The sequence below is a fragment of the Dreissena polymorpha genome, chromosome 14 (genome assembly GCF_020536995.1).
Source record: "Dreissena polymorpha isolate Duluth1 chromosome 14, UMN_Dpol_1.0, whole genome shotgun sequence".
Taxonomy (NCBI): Eukaryota; Metazoa; Mollusca; class Bivalvia; order Myida; family Dreissenidae; genus Dreissena; species Dreissena polymorpha.
The window spans coordinates 53,889,038-53,912,353 of NC_068368.1; the positions used below are offsets into that span (position 1 = coordinate 53,889,038).

At 34.3% G+C, this 23,316-nt stretch overlaps 1 protein-coding gene and 1 non-coding gene across 5 annotated transcripts; one reads left to right on the forward strand and one right to left on the reverse strand.

The window, feature by feature from the left end:
• Nucleotides 1-1,640: 1,640 nt before the first annotated feature.
• On the reverse strand, nucleotides 1,641-23,299 carry LOC127857809 (U11/U12 small nuclear ribonucleoprotein 48 kDa protein-like). Of its 4 annotated transcripts, none has more exons than XM_052394478.1 (11): nucleotides 23,276-23,299; nucleotides 19,235-19,382; nucleotides 18,473-18,589; nucleotides 15,958-16,024; nucleotides 14,152-14,205; nucleotides 13,522-13,704; nucleotides 12,416-12,537; nucleotides 11,401-11,474; nucleotides 10,423-10,611; nucleotides 3,968-4,147; nucleotides 1,641-2,765 (listed from the first exon to the last, which is right to left on the reverse strand). In XM_052394478.1, exons 2-11 carry the CDS (start codon nucleotides 19,373-19,375, stop codon nucleotides 2,702-2,704), a joined length of 1,191 nt encoding a protein of 396 aa, XP_052250438.1. In that variant the 5' UTR covers nucleotides 19,376-19,382; nucleotides 23,276-23,299; the 3' UTR covers nucleotides 1,641-2,701. The 4 variants fall into 4 exon arrangements, with proteins under 4 accessions (XP_052250438.1, XP_052250435.1, XP_052250436.1 ...); XM_052394475.1 differs by lacking the exon at nucleotides 23,276-23,299 and adding an exon at nucleotides 23,182-23,258; XM_052394476.1 differs by lacking the exon at nucleotides 23,276-23,299 and adding an exon at nucleotides 23,028-23,173.
• Nucleotides 20,221-20,302, forward strand: Trnaf-aaa (transfer RNA phenylalanine (anticodon AAA)). The gene has a single exon. It is a non-coding gene; the product is annotated as a tRNA-Phe (tRNA).
• Nucleotides 23,300-23,316: the final 17 nt, after the last annotated feature.

Genomic DNA, 23,316 nt, shown 5'->3' on the forward strand with positions numbered 1-23,316 from the left:
CTTGAGCATACAAGTACGTTGATGAATAACGAGTTCTCTTAAATTCATGAGTAAGAGTTACTGCCCATTCTCTAAATTATATAAAGTTCTGAGATCACTTCCTTTCTGGCATTGGATTACTAGGATTAAACCTACAGAAAAAATCGAAATTAAAAAATCTGCATTAATCTGCAGAGATATTTCTTGGTTATATAACAAAAGCATCACAAAATGTCTGGAAGAGGTAAACCAGCAGAAAGGAAGAGGAAAGCTCAGACAAAACTGCCAGAAAATCAGGAAACAAGAGTGTTCACAAGCTTTTTTACTATATAAATACAAGGAAAAGACCCCCCCCCCCCCCGCGGCCATGTTTTTTACCGATCCAAACCATTTTCGAACTCAACTGTCAAATCCAGGAAACAAATGTTCTGACCAAATTTCATGAATAGTGGGCAAAAAATGTGTCTTCTAATAGGAGACTGTTATAGAGAAAACTGCCCCACCCCCTGGCTGCCATGTTTTTCCACCCATCATGACCATTTTCGAACTCGTCCGAGATTATCTATAAAATCGATGTTTAGAAAAAAGTTTATGTTGATTAGGCAAAAACTGTGACTTTCAGAGTGTTCACAAGCTTTTTTCCTATAAAAATATTAGGAAAATGACCCCCCCTGGCGGCCATGTTTTTTTACCGATCCGAACCGTTTTCGAACTCAACTGTCATATCCAGAAAACACATCTTCTGACCAAATTTCATGAAGATTGGACCAAAAGTGTGACTTCTAGAGTGTTCACATGTTTTCACTATATACATATAGAGAAAACTGCCCCGCCCCCTGGCGGCCATGTTTTTTCACCGATCTGGACCATTTTCGAACTTGTCCGAGATATCAATGAAACCAATGTTTTGACCAAGTTTCATAATGATTGGGCAAAAATTGTGACTTCTAGAGTGTTCACAAGGTTTCTATATAGCCATATAAGGAATACTGCCACGCCCCCTGGCGGCCATATATTTTTCAACGGACCGGAACCATTTTTGAACTCAACCGACATTTCAAACATTTTGACAAAGTAACATGAAGATTGGGCATCAAATGTGACTTCTACAGTGTTCACAAGGTTTTTTCTTTTTTTTGACCTAGTTTTTGACCCATTTTCGAACTCAGTCGAGGTATCAATGGGACAAATGTTCTGATCAAGTTTCATGAAGATTGGACAATAAATGTGGCCTCCAGTGTTCACAAGGCAACATGTTGACGACGCACGACGCACGATGGACAAAAGGTGATCACAAAAGCTCACCATGAGCACGTTGTGCCAGGTGAGCTTAAAATAGCATTCCCGATGTTGAAGAATGGTATTTTAAAATCGTGAACACCGATATTGTTTTGGTGAATTATAAATAAAAAGGCTCATATTAAATGCGCGGATCAGCGAATATTGATACTGGTCGCAAGGGGTTCCCCCGTCGCAAGGACTCATTTAGTGAATGAAATTATCGAACCGAATGTGTGTAGTAAATGAGTATTAATGTTATCAAGATAGTGATAGATATTTGTACCATCTACAAACATGAATCACAAAGCTGAATGCAAAAAATTGGCATAAATAAAAAATGAAACTGTATTTATCAAGACGATTCTATAAACAAATAAAGGTAAAGATAACTATATTTATTTTTGAATAGACATGCTGACAATTTAGAATACAATAACATGGACAAATGTGGCATAAAGGCACAAAACATGTGTTAAATTAAAATGTTCATTTGTTTTGTAATTGATATCACTGATAGACAAAACTGATAGATTACTTATTGAACAGGGCTGTCCAGTAAACGCAGTGGTTGATACATGCGCCTCTCACTTCTCAAAGCACGACCCGGGTTCAATCCCCCTTTTTGGAGCATGTGGGTTTGGTAGGTGGTCACCATACCGGACAGGTGGGTTTCCTTCAGGCAGCACTCCAGTTTCCCGCCACAGCATAAGACTACACCAAAATTAATTAACTTTCAGTAAAAACTAAATAGCTGGTAGTTGCAGTTATGATTCAATATTCTTCCCAACTTTCGTTTGTCTAGTAAGCAAATTAGGTAGGTGTGCTGGTGACAGGACCTCATAAACTTCGAAATACACACACACATTTAAAGACCAGAAGATATACATTGCAATGCAGTGAAACAAAAATGCAAAAATATATACTCATCATTTTGACTTCACAGCAGAAAGCGTCCATTACAAAACGAATTGTTATAGTATGGCAGTTGATTTGCAGATATATTGAATAAAAGGGAGATTACTGAACCTTTAAATAAGACAGCACATTCTAACATGGGTTATTTCCTGTGTCATCACTTTGAATCATGAACCCATGATCACAAGATTTCAGATATTGTGACCATTGACCATTTGATCTATTCCACACATGATCCACATTGTGACCAGTCATTGAACACTGAAAGGGACGGTGGGACCGTGAACCAAATATCATGTGATCAAGATGTAGCCTATGATCCTGAAGCTAGAAATAAATGATCATACAATAACCAAACATTTAACAAATGATTAAACAACATTAAATATATAACGGACACTCATGGACCATATTACCACAGATTGATAAGACAGTGCAACAGTTTGACCACAGATTGTAAAATAATGATTACAGAATCATGTGACCGTTGCGTAGGTAGTCATGAAGCATTTCAACATTTTTCACGTCACTGGATCTCAGGGCTTTTAGAGGATCTCTTGTGCTTGTGTTTCTTGTGCTTTTTATGGCCTCTGTAAGTAGAAAATGAAAAGGCTTTGCTCTAAACACAACAGAACATGCCAATTCTGCCATAACCAATAAAAACACTTTGTGTGTAAATTGATTGTGATTGTGCAGTTTTGCCCTTCCAAGTAATAATTGATAGTCATGCTGAAAGAAACTGGTAAAATAACAAACATTTTAATTCAACAATACATTTTAAATAAAGTTTTAATGAACTGTAAAACAAATGGTGCTAAAATGCATTTTACAAATAAAAATGACTGTTGTATACTGCATATTGGTACATGATTATCCCCACGCTTTTCGGAGAAAAAGTAGGGATATTGTGGTTATGACCGTCTGTACGTCCATCCGTCCTGGCCACCTGCTCCTCCTACACTATTAGCAGTAGAACCTTGAAACTTATACACATGGTAGCTATGCGCATATGAGTAGCTATGATTTACTTCAAATTGATACTGAACCTCTTTTATGACAATACAGTTAATCTCAACTATGCATGGCCCCATTACCAACCCTGGGGCGCCTGCCCACTTAGGCCACACATACCCAAAATTGCCTTTTACTATAATTTCTTCATTTCTACACAGATTTACTTCAAATTGATACTGAACCTTTCTTATGACAATACGGTCAATCTCAACATTGTATGGCCCCATTACCAACCCTGGGGCGCCCCGCCCACATAGGCCACGCCCATCCAAAATTGCCTTTTACTATAATTTCTTCATTTCTACACCGATTCACTTCTAATTGATACTGAACTTCTCTAATGACAATATGGTCAATCTCAACTAGGCATGGCCCCATTACCAACCCTGGGGCGTCCCTGGTTCAAACATGCGGCGTGGGGATACGCGTCGGCCTCTGCCGCGCCATTTCTAGTTTTAATAACTCTCACTGTTAATATAATGTCAAAATTCATAAATGTAGACCCATAAAGTTACAGTTTCAAGAAATACTAATTGTATTGTACAGTATATTACGATTTGGTTATTAATGATGACTTTAGAAGCACGCTATTCCTTGATATAAAGATAAAGACATAATTATGAATTTATTTCATACATTAAGTTTATTCCTAGGAGAGTATTTACAATTCAAATGTTCTTCAGTTGTACAATTAATTTATAAATGTTGTCAAAAAAACAGCTTAAATTTCACTGAAAAACCCAATTATGCAAAATATTTTTAAATCAGCAGAACGTACCTGTCGCGGCTTTTTGATCGGCTATGAGCCTTATGTTTCTTTTTCTTCTTGGATTTGTGGGATTTCCTTTCAGTACTCTGTGACCTTTGCCTAGAAAGTGACCTTGACCTATGCGGTGACCTTGATCTCTGCATAGACCTTTGTCGTGATCCTGACCTCTGGGCTGATGGTGACTTACTCCTGCAGGAACATGAGATGGCATTTTGATATGTTTACATGTACAATAGAAATCAATCAGTAACCGCATCTTGAAAGACACTTAAGATAAACATAAGGACACTCTTATAAGATCTTTATTGAAATTAAATTAAAATTTCAGATAATAATTTCAACATCAAAATCAAATTTTTCAATTTAAACTGTTGTTAAACAATAGATAATTGTAAAATAAGCAGACACTAGCTCTTGTCAAAATGTGCGAATCAAATGTATCTTACCATGAAGAAACAAGATACACACAAATGTAGATCAAGTGAAGGTGATGACAGTTTGAATCTCATAACTTGTGACATTCCAACCATACTGTTCTTATTTGTAACATAACAGTATTTCTCAACTATACAACAATTCAATCTACTTCAGAAATAAGTCACACTAATTGATTATAAAGTTTATGTTACTACAGGTTAAAAATAATGCAATAATAAAAAATACCTTGTTAAATGTAAGAAAATAAAGAATTTTACCCTTAACTTTTGATATATGCTTAGAAGAACATGTCTTGACCAAATCATGGAATGCTATTCCTCCAGAAGCATTAAAAGACAATTTTGGCAAAAAGCTTGAACTAATTGATACCCTTTTTGAATTTTAAAAGTTGTTAACAGAGACCAAGTTGAAGACTTGACCTGGTGATCTAATTCTTGTCTTTACCCCACTTGAACAACATTAGCACATGGCCAGCGTTCTAGATAAGCTGCGTATCAGCGTAATAAACGCATTAGAAAAATCAAGATATGCTCAATTTATCATTTCCGTGCGTTCATTTAAGCAAGCCAATCTGGACTTACGCAAATGATGTAAATTCTCTGCGTACAACTTAAACAAAAAATATAAACAGCTGATTGTCTTTTGCCAAAATATGAGACTGGTTGAAGTAAAAATTAGAGATAATTTGTGTGCTGGATTGTAGAAATACTTAGCCAGTCAGTATGTATCATCTAGACACATGAAGAGGTCAGCATGGCTTCTTCGAAGCCAAAACAAATTACTTCTCAAAGTTAAAATGATTCTTTTTATACGGCAAAAGTTGTATCGAGTAAAAACATTGTACTGCCAATGCTGAATGATTGAATTTCCTCTGTTTTCAAATCAAAAAGGAAACACTTAAACACTAATAAAACAACTGTTGAAAGTTGGCAAAAAAGTTTTCTGTGGCTTAGGTTGTGGAAGCCTATAAACCAAGCACAGTTAAAACAAGAGGGCCATGGTGGCCCTGTATCGCTCCACTGTTTTTTTATGCGAAAAAAGTGTGCAATGCGCATGGGTTGAAATGTACTCAAGCATGTGACTTTCTCTTTCTATCCATTGTCCCACTGGGCGCTTAAAGTTGGAAGGGTGAGCATTTTTATATATGGAAAACGTTACTACGGTTTTAACTAAACAGACTAATAAGCCCAGGAATTGTCGCACAGGTCCTTTGCTTATAATGTAGGTACATTTATCTCCAAAAGATATTGTTGTTCTTTTTATTTCACAAATTTTTAGATGCTGAAGATCAAATCTACGCATGTTCTACAAGATTAATGAAAGTTCCTTCATTCAATCATGAATCTTTTTCCAAAATTCCAAAGTGTTTGTAGGTTTCAAAGTTTCTGTTCCTTTTATAGTTCATGACATATGCAAAATACCTAATGACGTATATCACCTGAACTTAACTTCATTCTTGAGGCATTAGTGAGTGTAGCAGGATTGTTAACGTGGTGAAGAAATTGTTTATTGTACAAAGAAGATATTTGCCAGAGGAAACATAAAGTTACGAGTTTTTCAGGTTCATAAGGTGCCGAAAGGCAGTAGGAATGATAACTTTGTAGAGGTTGTTTGTTAAACAAAGTAAATGTTTATGAGACAAAAATTGAATTACAATTCATCAAGATGTTGCGATCATGGCAAAACTACTTGCATATGGCGTGAGGTTTAAAGAGATATCATGACAAACAATTAGCTTGACCTAACTTTCCTTTACTTTTTCCATCTGACGTTGGTTACCTGTTATGTTTGTTTTTTTTAAATACTAGGATTGCCATATATTGAAATAAGGTATCTGACCTATTTTCTGATAGGTTGCTAGAAATAGATTTAGCGGCAGTCATGTTTATTCACGGCATCGGTAGAATATACTTTTAATAGATACATCTTTTTTAAGTTGGATTCTCCTTACTTTTTTGCTACTGAATATTAAAATCACTTAAAATTTGTTATTAAGTTTATCTTGAACAAATATTTTTTGCAATCTATCATAAAATGTCATTCAAATTTTTTTTGTGATCAATATAATAAAACAAGAATTTTGAAAGAATGTTAACATAAAAGAATAATACTAACCATTTGGTGAAAACAAACAATACAATTTTTTTATAAAATGTTATATACAAACAAGGTTAATGGACTAAATATAAACAAACACACTTGAGTGTTCTTCTTGTGCTTATGATGTATTAAACTGAGTTAAATTAATATATTTAATTTGTTTAACTTTCAATATCTTGCATTTCACATCTTTAGTTCAATGCTATTTCAATTAACTGAACAGCGTGACAAACATAATAAAGCAGAATATGCATATGAATCTGATTATACACAGATCCACTATCATATAAATCAAATCATGTTTGTCTATTTTCATGTTCGAAAGATCCTCTCTTAAATTGTTTTACTTCGCAAGTAGACTCAACTCCAATTTGCAAACAGAAAGTGAGAAACACTGGTTTCCGTGACACAAATTCACTGAGCACATTTCTAAACAAAATATGTGTTTCTTGTGTCTAAAACGCAGGCTTTTTCGTTGACAAACACATTTCATTATTCCTATCAAACTATAATTATGATGTCAGTCATTAATTTGATTAATAATCTTATAATAACCATAATCTTAATTTTCGCTTTACAACGGCGCCATTTGCATACGAAAATACCAAACACATTTTAAGAAACCGACTTTAATTGGAAGATTGGGAAACGACAGCCAATTATATCGCTTATTTTGCGGGCCGCTGATATATTAAGCATATTTTCATTTTGTGACCCCCGGGGCAGGGTCAAATTTGACCCCAGAGGCATAATTTGAACAAACTAAGTAGACTAATTAGATGTCACTACATACCGAATTTGGTAGCCCTAGGCCCTACGGTTATGGACAGAATTTTTTTAAAGTTTGCACAGAATAGGCTTTATATAAGCATATGTTCAATATTGTGACCCCCGGGGCAGGGTCAAATTTGACTCCAGGGGCATAATTTGAAGAAATTTGGTAGAGGACTATTAGATGTCTCTACATACCAAATTTTATAGCCCTAGGCCCTACGGTAATGGACAAGAAGATTTTTAAAGTTAGCACAAAATAGGCTTTATATAAGCATATGTTCAATTTTGTCACCCCCAGGGCTAGGTCAAATTTGACCCCAGGGGCATAATTTGAAGAAATTTGGTAGAGGACTATTAGATGTCTCTACATACCAAATTTGATAGCCCTAGGCCCAATGGTTATGGTCAAGAAGATTTTGAAAGTTTTCATAAAATAGACCTTATATAAGCAAATTTTCAATTTTGTGATCCCCAGGGCAGGGTCAAATTTGACCCAAGGGGCATAATTTGAAAAAATTTGAAAGAGGTTAAACCCAGGAACATTTGTGAGAAGTTATATCAGAATTGGACTTGTAGTTTAGGAGAAGAAGATGTTAAAAGAAAAAGTTAACGCACGCACTTACGCACGCACGCATGCACGACGGACACAGGACCATGACATAAGCCCCGCTGGCCTCTGGCCAGTGGAGCTAAAAACAACAAGAAACCGTCGGAGACCGGTGATGCTCCCCAAAGTTTTTTTTTTGTCACAACATTGCACTATATATTCAGATTAAAGGAAACGTCTTTAGGGGCATAACTTTGGACAAAATAATACAATGGATGGTTTAGCAACTTAAAATTTTCAAAGGGTCATAACTCATCTCACCAGAACCCACTAATAACATGCACATCTCCTCAAGGTAGTTAAGCTTCCCTTAAAGCTTCATTGAAGTCCAGTCAGTAGTTGGGGAGAAATAGCCCAGACAAGAATTGCACTATATGTACAGTTTATAGAAAATTTCAAAGGGCCATAACTCTGTGAAAAATCCTCCGACCATAACAGGCTGATAATATGCACATCTACTGTTGGTAGTGAAGCTTCCCATAAAGTTTCATTGAATTCCCGTGATAAATTGCTGAGAAATAGCTTGGACAAGAATTGCACTATATGTACAATGGAAATTTCAAAGGGCAATAACTCTGTGACAAATCATCCGACCATAACCGGCTTATAATGTGCACATCTCCTGTTGGTAGTGAAGCTTTCCATAAAGTTTCATTGAATTCCCGTAATAAGTTGCTGAGAAATAGCCCGGACAAGAATTGCACTATATGTACAATGGAACATTTCAAAGGGCCATAACTCTGGGAAAAATCATCCGACCAGAACCGGCTGATAATATGCACATCTCCTCTTGGTAGTGAAGCTTCCCATAAAGTTTCATTGAATTCCGGTCATTAGTTGCTGAGAAATAGCCCGGACAAGAATTGCACTATATGTACAGTTAATGGAAAATTTCAAAGGGCCATAACTCTGTGAAAAATCATCCGACCAGAACCCCCTGATAATATGCACATCTCCTCTTGGTAGTGAAGCTTCCCAAAAAGTTTAATTGAATTCTGGTCATTAGTTGCTGAGAAATAGCCCGGACAAGAATTGCACTATATGTACAGTTAATGGAAATTTCAAAGGGCCATAACTCTGTGAAAAATCATACGACCACAACCGGCTGATAACATGCACATCTCCTCTTGGTAGTGAAGCTTCCCATAAAGTTTAATTGAATTCCGGTTGTAAGTTGCTGAGAAATAGCCCGGACAAAAATTGTGCACGGACGGACGGACACACGGACAGACGAAGCGGCAACTATATGCTCCCCCCTACATTTTTAGGGGAGCATAAAAACACTTTAAGAAACCTGCTACTATGAATACACATAGTTAATGTTTCATTGTGTTTAACATGATTAAAGTAGTGTGTCTGTACCCCAGCTATATTCTTGTTTTGCTTTGAGCAAATTACCCTTCAAGCATGGCAAAATTCGACAATTTACCCCCATGGTTTGAAAAGTGGGGGTATTTACCCCCATGTGTCAAAAATTACCTATAAGGCTGATGGCCATCACATTTTCAAGATAAACATTCAGATCAAGTTTCATTAAGGTTGTGTCATAAATATGGCCTCTTAAGTGGTATTAGCTTTTTAAAAGATTTGTCCCTGGAAAAAGTTTTTGGATGCACAAGACCCAAAATGAAATTCAGCCGAGAAGATGAACATTCTGACTGATGTAAATAAAGATTAAGTCAAAGAATTAGCCTCTAGAGTGATAACTAGGTTTTTTTAACATTTGAACTGGTAAATTAGTTTTTGAACTCACGATACCCAGATTCAAACTCAGCCTTAGTACTGTCAAGTTTTACATTCTGACCAAGTTTTCATCAAGATTGAATCATAAATAAGCCCTCTAAACTGGCAGCTATTTTTTTTCTTAAAATTAACGTCTGAAAGCACGTGACCAAGGTTCAAAGTTGGCAAGATATTGTCATGATAAACATTCTGATAAATTTTTATCAAGATTGCATGATAAATGTAGACTTTACAGTGGTTACAAGCTCAAAGTTGAAGATGCACACCACTCATAAACCAGCAGCAGACATATAGTGATCTTATTAGCTTTTAAGACATCTGTTAAAAATGATTCCCTCAATCTGAAGGAAGTGTGTGGACCTTCATTAAATTGTTACTTCATCACAGAGAGGCCATAATTATTAACAGAATATATTTATTGCTCCAAAAAGTGATTTTTTTTAATGAATAATATTTTAAAAGCTTTAACTACAATTGCTTCTGAGTAAATTTGCTGAATAATAAACAAAGACCAATATCTAATGCTTATATACATTTTTGAGCTTTCTTTGTAAAGGCATATACGATATTCGAGCCATCCGATAATTTGAGCTTCGCGAATTCGAGCCATCCGACAAAATTTTATATGAATATATAGCAATAAAAAATCAATGCTTTGATGAGAGTTCGAGCCAACCGGAAATTCGAGCAAAGCAAGTTAGAGCCATCGGGTTTCGACTGTAACTCTAAGTATGATACAAGGATGTTGAACAAGACTCTTAATACACATTTATAAAACCAAACAAATCTCAAGAAATCTTACCTGTGTTTTGGTTCCAACTCTTTTGCACTTGAATTTATTCTAGAACGTGACCTTGACCTCTTTTCTGACCTTGATGAGCTATTAGGTGTCCTTGACCTTGACCTATGCTCATGTTTAACATTTTCCATAGGGTAGGTAAAACCTAATTCATTACGAATAGGTATTTTAAATTCCGGATTTCTTGCATCCCTGTAAAATAAGAAATGGTAAGATAAAAACAATTTATAACAATAATAGACCGTTTCTTCATTTGGAAGAAAAAAATATTGGATATAATTACTTGTTAAATAGTACAAAATTAAGCGAACAGGAATAACTAAAGCTTTAAAATTAAATTTCTTTAACGTTTATTACATAATAAGTAAATATCAAGCAATATATTATACGTTTCAAACTGTGTATGTTTATGTAATACAACTACGTTAAATACATAAATAAATTAAAATAACAATAATGCTAACCACAATAACACATATTGAAAAAGCACTTCCAACAAAAACAGAAGTTAGATCATTACAGCTCTTTTATTCGAATGAAAATGATGGGTATAAATGAATTTATATATAATGAAAAAAAAATAAGTTAAGAATATTAACAATTAATTGTTGCAGATTAAGTAAATGTAACAACATTCATATTTTGACAGTCAAGAAATTTTTTGTTTTATTTAAGTATGTCATTTTTGCAAAATATCACAGTTTGATACAAACAACAAACACACGACAAGGTACCATCGGCTCATTTTTTTTTGAGGTTAGAATTTTAATTTAAATAGCAAGAACCCTAAGCCTTGGTAAATTAGAACTGGGTTTTTCTTGCATTGATAAAGGCCATAAGATTTTTTTTTCTTGCTCTAAGAGAATGATTAAACAATTTGGGATTACTCAGCCTTTAGGGCTATTTTGATCTATGTAATACAAAGATGGTTAATTAAGATTGGGTATGAAACTTCTTTAATACAAGACAAAGGTCGGGTACCTTTCCAGATCTTGTTCATCCATCAAGGACTGTGTGTACATCTCCATCTGGTTGTTAATCACTTCACGCATGATCTGCAGGCAAAAGCCTGATAGTAAGTTCAATAGTGACACTTAAAAAGCTATTACCAATGTATAGCACATATCAGCTATGGCAAGGAGAGGTTTATCATGACCAAAATTAGATAATTGACTGAATAGTCATTAAACACCTTTACACTAAAATGAAAATGGTAAAGTGGTAACAGCTTATTTTATCCAGACATCTCTTTGTCAAAAAAAACAACATAGACTTTATTCATATAAAGGCAAAACCTGGAGAGTTAAATGTTCATGCCATGTTCAATAAAAGATTCCAAAGTCCTCATTTTCAGCAGTCATTTATTAAATCCACATAATAGCATAATGGACAAAATGTACTAACATGTATACTGCATTGCAAAGCATCACATATTACCAACACATTCAAAAACAAGAGATGTGTTTGTCAGAAACACAATGACCCCTACTGCGCCGCTTTGAAGCCATATACTTGACCTTTGACCTTGAAGTATGACCTTGACCTTTCACCACTCAAAATGTGCAGCTCCATCAGATACGCATGCATGCCAAATATCATGTTGCTACATTATCTTCAATATTGCAAAAGTTATGGGCAATGTTAAAGTTTTCGGACGGACGCACAGACTGACCTACTGTTCAACTGCTAAATGCCACCCTACCGGGGGCATAATAACACAATTTTATGGTAATAGGTGCCCCAAATCTAGATTTTTAACTTGATAATTAACAACATGAAGATTGTAAACTAACCAATAAACAATTACATAAAATGGTTTTGTTTTTTTGAAAAATCATAAATGAAGAATATTTTAAAATGGTAATAATCGTTAAAATGTTGTCAGACAGAATAAAAATATGGTACCAATTAATTGAGTATTATAAATATTTGAAGTTCTATATTTTGTGACAGATATTTAAAAGAAGACAAAAATACTACAAACAAATCACTGTACCTCGGTGTGTGACTTCTTGGTAATGTGCACGTTTTTGGCCCTGTATGTTTGCCGTCGGCGTCGGTAGTCCCTCAGGGCTGCCATTTCTTCCACAGGGTCAAGGTCATGCTTTTCTGCATTCTCTGAAACACAACAAGCAGCAAATGTTTGACAAATCCTCATGAGACAGCAACTAGTAGAGGTTTTCATTTTCTTGTTTCAGTTGACTTAAGTCAAACGCTCTAGTCGGTTTAATGGGGTTAACCAATTCATGGCGATTGCCTGGAGGATCTCAGACATCCTGAGTAAGAATCAAACTCAATATCTATTGATATCTAGGCAGAGACTTCATCCTTTATACTGTATTGAGTTTAAGAAGTACAAGAAAGCCAGCTTTGGTCTTAAGGTCATGATTTGAATACCCATAGAAGAGAACCACTGACAATATTACATGCCAAATATTCAACTTCTGACCTTGCAGTTTCTGAAAAAATTATTTAAGATATTTCGTACCGTATATACAATTCTATACAAATCATGTGAACCCTGATGTGCAGCCAGTTTTGACCACAGGGACATTTCCTTAACAAACCAAGTAGGGGGACACTATACAATCTTATACAATATATAATAAAAACATGAACTTTTTGGTTTCTGAAATAAATAATTTAAGTTTTAATTTTACAAAATGTTTTAAGCTCTTGTGACCAAAAGAATGATTCTTGTAAAATATTGTTCAAATTAGCTCACACATGTAGTTTGAATGAAAATTTTAGGGGTAACACACAACAGACATCGCACTTGATGTAAAAGTTTTGTCCTTAAACCTCATGCTTTGCTTTGCACAGGTGAATTAAAAAAAAATGTAAGTAAGTAAAACATGTTTGCCCACCCCGAGACCTTTACTTCTTTAACTCAAAATCAAAAGGCATCTACCAGAAGCCCCAAATTAAACACCATTCCAATGTGCTAGGTTATAAGGTTTTGCAGGTACCATGTTAAAACAAAATTATGCACTGAGCGACCATCCACTTAATTGAGCAGTGTACAGACCAACCGAGAGACAGATGCAAAGAAACATACCCCAGCTTCTTCACAGAGGGGCTGAGGGAGGATGATAATCAAACCTTTCTTAATGAGGTCTGCCAGATTCTCTGAGACAAGCAGTTCATCACGTCCGACCTCCTTCAACCTGTTGGCGGCGCGTGCCCGCAAGATGACGTACTCAGCGACAGCACGACGGTCTTCTCGGCTCATAAGGACCTGCTCCTCCTCAGCCGTCTGGGGAACCTTCTTGTAGCCATAGAACACTGAATTGTGTTCATGTTAAATAACATTATTAGTCTGAATGAAATCCCCTCAAGAAAGTTTTGAAAAACAGTTTACCGTAATACTTTGATCTATTTTTGATGTTCAGATGGCTGGAATAGGTAGGGTAAGGGCTGGTGTGCACCATAATATAAAAGTGAAATTAACAATTATTCATCCACAAAAACATCCAGAAAATGCAGTTACACCATGTAAAAGAAACAACAACAAAATTGACCCAAAATTTAGTATATATAAAATCGCAATACATAATGTGTTCAAAAAATTTAAATAAACATTTTACAAACAAATGTCTGCAAAAAACTAATCTCTACTACAAACAAATGTCTGCAAAAAACTAGTGTCTGCTTGTTAACAAAGAGTTGCTGGAAACACATGTCTTTCTTAGTTTTCATTTAATTGCACTTACATATAGCAGGCATTCTTACCAGAGTGATTTTCAACATGATGATTCCATAGCCAAGAATTCATTGTATCTAAATCTGAAAAAGCAAAGCAAAAATTAATTGCATGTATCATTATTGTACATGAAGAAGATGATTCACAAATCTTCTAGTTATCAAAAATCTTACTTTTTGTTTGTTGATTGTGTACATGTACCTTATCCATATGAAAGTTTTCAAAATCCAGTTCCTTCAACCTTACTTCAGAAACTGTTTTTACACAATTTTATACATTAGACTATTACTAACATGACAGTTGCAGCTTTCTCAATTTGAGAATTGCGTTAAAAGCACAACAAAGATAAGTTTTTATTTCTACACTATGATGAAAACAACTGAAGAAACAACGTAATAAAGCGTCTATAAATTTTCCAACCCATAAATTTGTACACAATAACTACTTAATTGTTTTGGTTAATAGTGACAAAGATGAATATCTCAAATTCATCTGTATAAGTGTTAGCATTTTAAGAAAATGCTTTTTTTATTGCAAGAAGATATTTAATAAATCATGATGATAGAGATAAATTCTCCCTAATTAATGTATGATTTATGAAAATAAAAGTGTGCAAGTAATCCTGAGGCACTTTGCAAAAGATGACCACAAAAACACCTTCCAAAACTGAGCATTAACCAGTTATGAATGTTTAACAATTTTGGTAGACAAATAAGTGACCAAAATCTTAGAATAGTGTAGATAAAAATTCTGAATAAGTAAGTGTTTCAAAAAATCTGTTTAAAAATGTAGAAACTTTGTTATTGTCGTAGGCAAAACAAAAGGTACCAATGGCATAGTGGATATGGTACAAACTTATAACAAGAAGGTCCAACGTTCGATCCAAACCGTTCTCAACATCTTTCAAAAGACACCTACTATTGGTTCTGTGAAGGAAAAAGACTTGAAAATGTTTCTATATTTAAAAACAAGAGATGTGTTTGTCAGAAACACAATGCCTCCCTAATGCGCCGCTTTGATTTTTTTTTGACCTTTGACCTTGAAGGATGACCTTGACCTTTCACCACTCAAAATGTGCAGCTCTATGAGTTACACATGCATGCCAACTATCAATTTGCTACGTTCAATATTGCGAAAGTTATGAAGAAGATTTAAGTTTTGAAAAAAAAATTGACATTTGACCTTGAAGGATGACATTGGCATTGATCTTTCACCATTCAAAATGTGCAGCTCCATGAGATCCACATGCATGCCAAATATCAAGTTGCTATGTTCAATATTGCAAAAGTCATCAAGAAGGTTTAAGTTTTGGTTAAAGTTTTGGACAGACACGGACACATACAATGACAGACAGGCCAAAAACAATATACCCCCGATCTTTCGATCCGGGGGCATACAAAATAAGTTGTAAATATGCCAACCAAGCCTCCATCACACTTCCATGTCGTGATTGCATTCGTTTTGTAATGTTACACCACAGGAAGTCTGACAAGTTCTATAACTGTGAGTAAAAATAGACTTTAAAAGTGGTATGGCTTCTTAATTCTGTGAAACTGGTAGTTCTATACTTATGGTATTTCTAGGATTAGCAAAATGGGCTCATGTAAACATAGTACCGGTATACTTTTCTTTTGCATGAAAAATGTAAATTAGAGTAAATCTCATAAATTCATGCAGTATGTATATTTGTCCAGTAAACATCCATACTTGTTTGCTATCATATTGATTACTTCTTTCCCAATAAAACACTAACTTCTAATAAAGGAAAACAACTATTACACACTGATCTTTACAAATGTCTACACAGATATGTGGGGTGTACAAAACATTCTCACCTAACTTAACTTGGTAGACACAGCTGGCATTGTCATAGAAGTAGGACCTGTCCTCCAAAATGGCTTTCTGCATAGTAAAAAAAACGTAGATCATTAGACTTAAAAATCCAAAGCATGAAATAATAGGTTTAATGTTCAAGTATTGTTTAATGATTAATGGTTGAATGAGATGATCTTATAAATTGTTATTGATCAACTTATAAAACTAAAAGATCAAATATATAAGAAAAAATTCACCGAAGTTCTCAAAGCAAAACATTGTGATCATGCTTAAACTTCAGTCTTCATTTACAACGTAGCCATGTATGTCAACGTTTTAGGTGAAAACAAAATTATTTCATCCACATGAAAAATATATTATTTTTTTTATTTCATTAATAAATGCTTAAGTTACAATCTGAATAATGTTTCAGTACTTATATATATAAGTCATACAGGCTAGTGTATTGTTTCATAACAACTCCTTTTGTGGCGTCATTACAATTATATTTAAAGATACCCTTTAAAAATATTGAGTAGGTCAATAAACCAAAAATACTTTACACCAGTAATTGTTATCTAAAATAATTTTTCCTTAAAAGCTATCAATTACTCTAACTGTTACTGAAATTATGAATTAAAACTAGCTTCAATATCATTGACAAATCTCATCAGTAAAGGTGGAAACACTTTCACAATCAATCCTTCTGTCATGTAATCATTCTATTTCTAGCTAACAAACCCATAAAAAGACTGACAAGTTCCCTGATTAGAGAGCAAAACATGTGAGGGGAAGCACGTCAATAACAATAAAAGCTTTCAAGTGTGCCACATCACATATTTAATGGAGGAATTGTGAACACCAGAACAAGTTTCTTAAATTAATATTGTCAACTTACTGCAACAACTTTTTTTAAATGGTTTTGCAATGAGAATTGTAATAATATCAAGAGCTTTTTGATGTGCTAAAAGTGTTTGATATTGCAAAGACATGAACAGATAGTTAGCTAACATAAAACTAAATATGGCATTCTTGTAATCATGTTATTTTTTACTTACTAAAATACATTATATATAAATGTTATAAATGAAGAACAATATCTATATAACGAAATAACTATTCTTGTTCAGGTATCCAGCAGAAACTGCGCCAAGCTTACATAAACCATGCCTTTGTCAAAAGTCCATGGAAATCAATACAAGTTATATCTAGTGGGTTTTGGAGACCATGAAATGATATTTACATGTGTGTCAATGTGTGTGAGAAACACAGTTTTGTCATCTTAATATGACAATAAACTACGGTATAACTTCTTTCACTTGAGAATCGATGATATGAAAATGAACCATAACTTAACAAAATCCTAGTCCTGGAGAAATCATTATAGATAAATCAGAAATTATGGCATGAGCATCAACAATCTGAAAAAAACATGTATCAGTCCTGGCTCATCCCATCATCAGGAGGTCATTCTATTTAGGGATTGTCAGACAGATGAACATCATCCGATACTTGGGACAAACGAGCTGCCAACGGATTAAGGGGACTTGTTCTCAACACTCATCAATTAGATTAATCTTAGACATTTATGTTACTGTTTCTGTGAGTCATTGATATTGTCAAAACCAAAGCAGTTCTTTTGTTAACAGTATTTTGTTTAATTTGCAACTTGTTTCACTTTCTACTGGTGTGGCAGGAGTTTTGTCTTTTGATAAATATTTCTGAATCAGGAAAAAAATATCACATGGCAGGTCAAATATTTGAATAACTTGACTCGCCTGACCTTCCACTTCACTCCCAAATTTTAACATACATGTGGAGTTTTTTTAATAAATGAATAATGACCTTGATCTTTAAGAAAAAGCCTGAGACTTCTGCCAAGTAATTTGAAAATCAAGCCTTGCTAGAAACTGCTATGGTTAAGAAAAAGGAATTATTAACTTAAGTTGACCTTTGACCTTAAATGCTAGACTAGGTTATACCGGTGGGAAGTATGTAATTGGACCTGGAAATAATCCAATAAAACAGCCTTTGATTAACCCTTTCCTACTCAGAAGCAAAGTGAAAATGGGTAATTCACAGTCTGTTCAGGTTTTATACTGTTTGCTGCATCTGAGTTACTAAGGGTTGGAAATGAAGCCTTTTAAACTTGAATTGAGTAAGAAAGGTCTTAAATTAAATATAACTCTGAGGGATAACAAATGCGTATAAATACGCATCTAAGCGGTAAAGGGTTAAATGGGCTTACAATAGGGCCAAGATGCCCAAAAGCAACCAACTCTGATTTAACAGTATAGCACCAACTACGAAAATTTGGTTTAGATTTTATAAAAAAAGTATCTTAAGCAATTATGGTCCCAATTACTGCCAGCACATCAATGACCAAAGAAAGATCACTTATTCTTACGGTACCAAGCTAGTCTATTGCCAGCACATCAATGACCAAAGAAAGATCACATATACTTACCAAGCTAGTCTCACTAAGTTGAGCTTATAAAAATTAAAGATATAAAGGGATTCAAAGAGATCACTCACTGCCTCTGACTTGGTGTAACCTTCGCTTATTAGAGAACACAGAGGAGCATGGGAAACTATGCAATGGGACGGCATCCTGTGGCTTTTGTTGTAAGGACAGACACATCGACTCCGATCCTAAAAAAGCAATGTTTTAACTAAATATATTATAAATAGAACATAAATATTGAAATAAATAGCATGCATTTCAATTACAATGTAAAGCAAGAACACTTATACATTACTAATATAGAACCTAAATATTTAAATAAATAGCATGCATTTCAATTGTAATGTAAAGCAAGGACACTTTTTTTCTGCTGTTTAGTAAATAAATTCCCAATGTCGTGGATATAGGTCATAATCCAAAAATGGTGAGGAAAAGCCCTGCGAGCCGTTTCATAAACGATCATACGACAATTTTAACTTACGAGAGAATTTTGTAATCTTAATAAGTAGACGAACTAGCTCGCCATGCTCGCCAAATATATATGGTGCTTGAGATGTCCATGTAATTAGTTACCTGGTAAGTACTGAAAATTTATAATCATATGATATGGACTTTAGCAATTATGTGTCTTCAAAAAATGTATCGTGTCGTGAATGTGTAATACGATGTTTATTGAAACCGTCCCCTGGAGATGATCAATTGCAAATGACTCAAAAAATGTGTGCCATAGTGTGGCTAGCTGCATTGCAAAAAAGTTATGAACATCTGAAATTCATGTTATACAGATTGTTAACAGTCGGGCTGAATGTTGATAAAGTATGGACTCTACCTACCTGCATGAAGTGTTCAGGCGTCCACCCCAGGACCTCCAGCATGTCTGTGACCCGGGACTGGCAACCTGAGATGAACTCATCCAGGTCATCAAGTATGTGTTGCCGTGACAACATCTCACTGGTAGACACATTCGCAGTCATGGTCTACCTGTAGAAGGAACAAAACCCACATAATAGGAAGAAATAGGGATACAGTATATAAATAATTTCATAAAGGTAAAGGCATGGATTTATAGTCTGATATTGAATCCCACTCATACCACCAATATTTCTGAGAAAAATATTAACCAGAATACATGTACTCCCATGAGTATTTATGGGTGAGGGAAATAGTGACAACGTTCTATGGCTGTATACTGTGCAAAATGCAGGGCCAAAACACCAACTTTGGGGAAAGGGCTACGGCCTTTTTTTCAGGGAAAAAAGACACAATTTTCTGGCTTTGGGGAATGAAAAATACTGAGGTAGATTGAAACTTTAAAGAAAAATGCATGCTTTTAAAGAAATTTCTGTAGGGGAAAGGGCCTTTTTGGTTAAGGGGAAGAAAAAGAGGCCCCTTGCAAAGAAGGGTTTTTTGGTTCTGAAATGTAAACTGACAACTTATATCTCAGTGATTTGGGTGGTAAATGTGAAAGGCATCTGAAGATGAGTCTAGTATCAATATCAGACTATTGACCCAAACACAGTTTAACAATATAAACAGAACTTAAGGTAGCGCACCTCTAATGATTTCCCGCGATTTATTTTACGATCATTTCCGATCTTCAATGATCGCTTATTACCGAGAGATGCATTTTATTTTTTTCAAACTTCGAATTTCGATATGTGTTTACCTAATTCATTTAGAATACATTATTTTCACTATAAATATTCACTTGGATCTAATTTTCATCTGAAAAATACAATTTCGCGATTTCTTCAAAGATCGACGAGCCTTTTTACCTGTTTTCATATGGATATCTAATTTAAGGTTGCACTGATGTGAAGTTGTCGTGGCCGAGTGGTTAAGGCGATGGACTAAAAATCTTTTGGGATCTTCCCGCGCAGGTTCGAATCCTGCCGACATCGCATACTTTTTGCGACACGTTTTATTTCTTTTATAACGTAATTTGATTTAATATAACATATAAGCTATGTTTATTGTTAAATATGTTGAAAATTGTATGCACATCCTTAAATTTTTAAAATTAAAACAACGTTATGGCTAAATTGGGTATTTTACTGCTGAAAATACGAATGATGCATGTTGCATTTTTATTTTTATTTCAAAAAGTAAACGGTAAATCTGTCTATTTATTGGTATTTTTTTTGTATATAGTGTTTCCATAAAAACTAAGTTTAAAATATAACTCAAATGATACTATTTTGAATTTTATGACACTTTTTTTTTACCGACCCAATTTTTACTTGGCTGAAATCACTTACATTTCATGGCGCTATTCCATAAATAAAATTAAAAAAATAATAAATGTCTGTAAAAGAATACTTATTTCATCTTGTTTAAACTTTAAACGCCTTTACTGCATCTGTACACACCAACTGCATGCCCGTATTTAGAAATTTGAATGAATTATGGAACTTTTATATACCCCAGGGGTGAAAATAAACTGGACAAGTTCCGAGCGTGAGGGTAGTTTTGAAAAAATCGGTATATTTTTTTTAAAAGCATGGAAGGCCTACCTTCAAATTTGCATGTAGTTCAGTGAAATGATGCTGATTAGGAAAATAATTAATTAAATTATATTTGGATATGTGCCCATTAGGGATGCGCTACCTTAAGCTTTTAATAATCTATATATTGCAATAAAGTACTGTGAAATAAAGTACTGAACTTTAATGTACTAATATAAATTAATAATACTAATATTATAGAAATTAACTGACCACACTATTCAAAATAAACAACAACAAAAACTGTTTTGTACAAAAAAAAACTTTGAAAAAGTGATATGAACTCAATTTATTATGACATCAGTTATTTTGGCCTGGAACACATGCCTGTCATAGTTCTTATTGCCCATATACAAGCAATAAATGCATTTCAAATTAGGATTAAGCAGTGGTGCAAGTATGTATAAGTCCACAAACCCTGCACTGGTAATTTTGAAATGGTCTTGGTTTCACAAGACATAGGCCTTTTATATTCGAGATTTTTTATGTGGTTAGCAGTGTTCTCCCTAAAATATTAGTAGCCAATTATATTTTTAATGTAGCCAGTAACGCTCAATTGGTCGTTGTCGGCTCAGGTACTACTTACATGTACCCCGGGTACTCTTAAGTTTACTTAATTAAATGTACCCGGGGTATGGTAAATACATAATACTTAAACATACTCGGGCGATAATACACTGTGCCAGAGTTGTATTCTCGCCCCAAATCCGATGTCCTCAAACACGCTACCGATTACAGTAAAATAATATTGTTTATCTTAATCAAACTTCTCTTTTAAAAAAAACTGCATCAACATGCTTTTTGAGTTTGAGTTTAGATGATATAGAGGCCATTTAACATAAAACAGACATTAATGAATTATGTGAACACAATTAGTTTTAAAAGATAGCTGCCAACAATCGATTTAGAGTTAAAATTCCCGGGTAGGTTTAAGTATATTTACCGTACCCGGGGTACATGTAAGTATAATACATGTAAGTAGTACTTGAGCCAACAATGACCAATCAAGCGCCAGTAACTAAGAATTTAAATGGTGTTTTTTTGCGCTGTGTTGAATTGGTATTTTGGGGGAAAGAAGCCAGCGCAAAGATTGTTAGCATTAAACCAGTGAAATCGCTGGCTGCCTGTGCCTCCTGAGAACACTGGGCCCTACTAAGTTACACCTTATCGGAGGACCAATTCTGAATATGATTTTTTTTTAGTGAAAATAATAAGATCAATTGTGCATTTATGCTTGAAAATGTTTCCGATGTTTAGATAAATTTGTTCAGTGTTTTTCTTGTGCAAATCTGTCCAATTGAAAAGACCATTTTGCATATAATTTTAGGTAATGTTTGTTGAATATAAAAACGTTTAATTAAAAAAAGATTTCCTTTGGAAAAAGATAATTATTAAGATTTTTAGTGTTCAGTTTTATTCCTTACAAAACTGGACCATAAACAGGCAGTACATATATTTTGAACCCACCACAAACAAGCAGTCCATATACTGAACCCACCAAAACGTAGTCATGGTACCATAAAATATCTTCTATCACGGTTTATTGTAACGCGTTATCTGACTAGCGTATACCTAAAATAAAAGTTTCAGATTCGCAAATTTTTGTTGTAGTTATGCTATTTGTGGGGAAACAGTAATACTAAACATTTTCCGTGCACTAAAATATCCATTATATATCTATATGCATTTTTGACGATTTTAAAACCTTTCAGATTCGCAAATTTTTGTTGTAGTTATGCCATTTGTACGGAAACAGTAATACTAAACATCTTCCATGCTCTAAAATATCCAATATCTATATATGCATTTTTGACGATTTAAAAACCTGAAAATTATAAACGCGAAACTATTGAATAATTTGGAGATTTTGTTGTTGTCGTTAAGTTTTGTGAATCTACAAGGAGTGGTGATGTAAGTATAAAATACAAAAATCATAGTATGAGCACGGATGGACAAGTGGTCTAAGTGATAGACTTTTACTACAGGAGTAAGTGGTTCGAGCCCCGTTGAGGATTACTTGTTTTCTTTCTTTAATTTTATTCCTGTTTTTTACGAGAGCTTTTTAGATCCAATGTTTACATTTATAAATAATAAGCATTAAATGACAAAATTCAATACATGCCCAAATCTGTGAAAGGGCACCTTTTAGTACAATTGTCTAACATGTCTATGTCCGAAAATAAATATTCGAAAAATAGTAATAGCAATGAGTAAACACTAAATCCGATTCCTTTCGGTACAAATAAAATGGTAAAATATCAAGTGTTTTTTTTTGCCTTCCCGTTCTTGCAAGCCTAGGTTTTATATCAGAATAGAAAATGGATTATTTTGAAATATGCACATCTTTCGAGTTGTGCACAAGTTGCTTACGAATATGGACCACCGCAGGATACACTTGGTTCAGTGGGATG

What these genes read in the sequence shown, in the direction of transcription:
- LOC127857809 (XM_052394478.1), bottom strand. Translation starts at nt 19,375, where the DNA reads ATGACTGCGAATGTGTCTACCAGTGAGATGTTGTCACGGCAACACATA. An exon ending in GTTACACCAAGTCAGAGGCA is followed by an intron (nt 16,025 to 18,472) that starts GTGAGTGATCTC and finishes TTTACTATGCAG; the next exon opens with AAAGCCATTTTGGAGGACAG. An exon ending in CGATCAAAAAGCCGCGACAG is followed by an intron (nt 2,766 to 3,967) that starts GTACGTTCTGCT and finishes TTCTACTTACAG; the next exon opens with AGGCCATAAAAAGCACAAGA.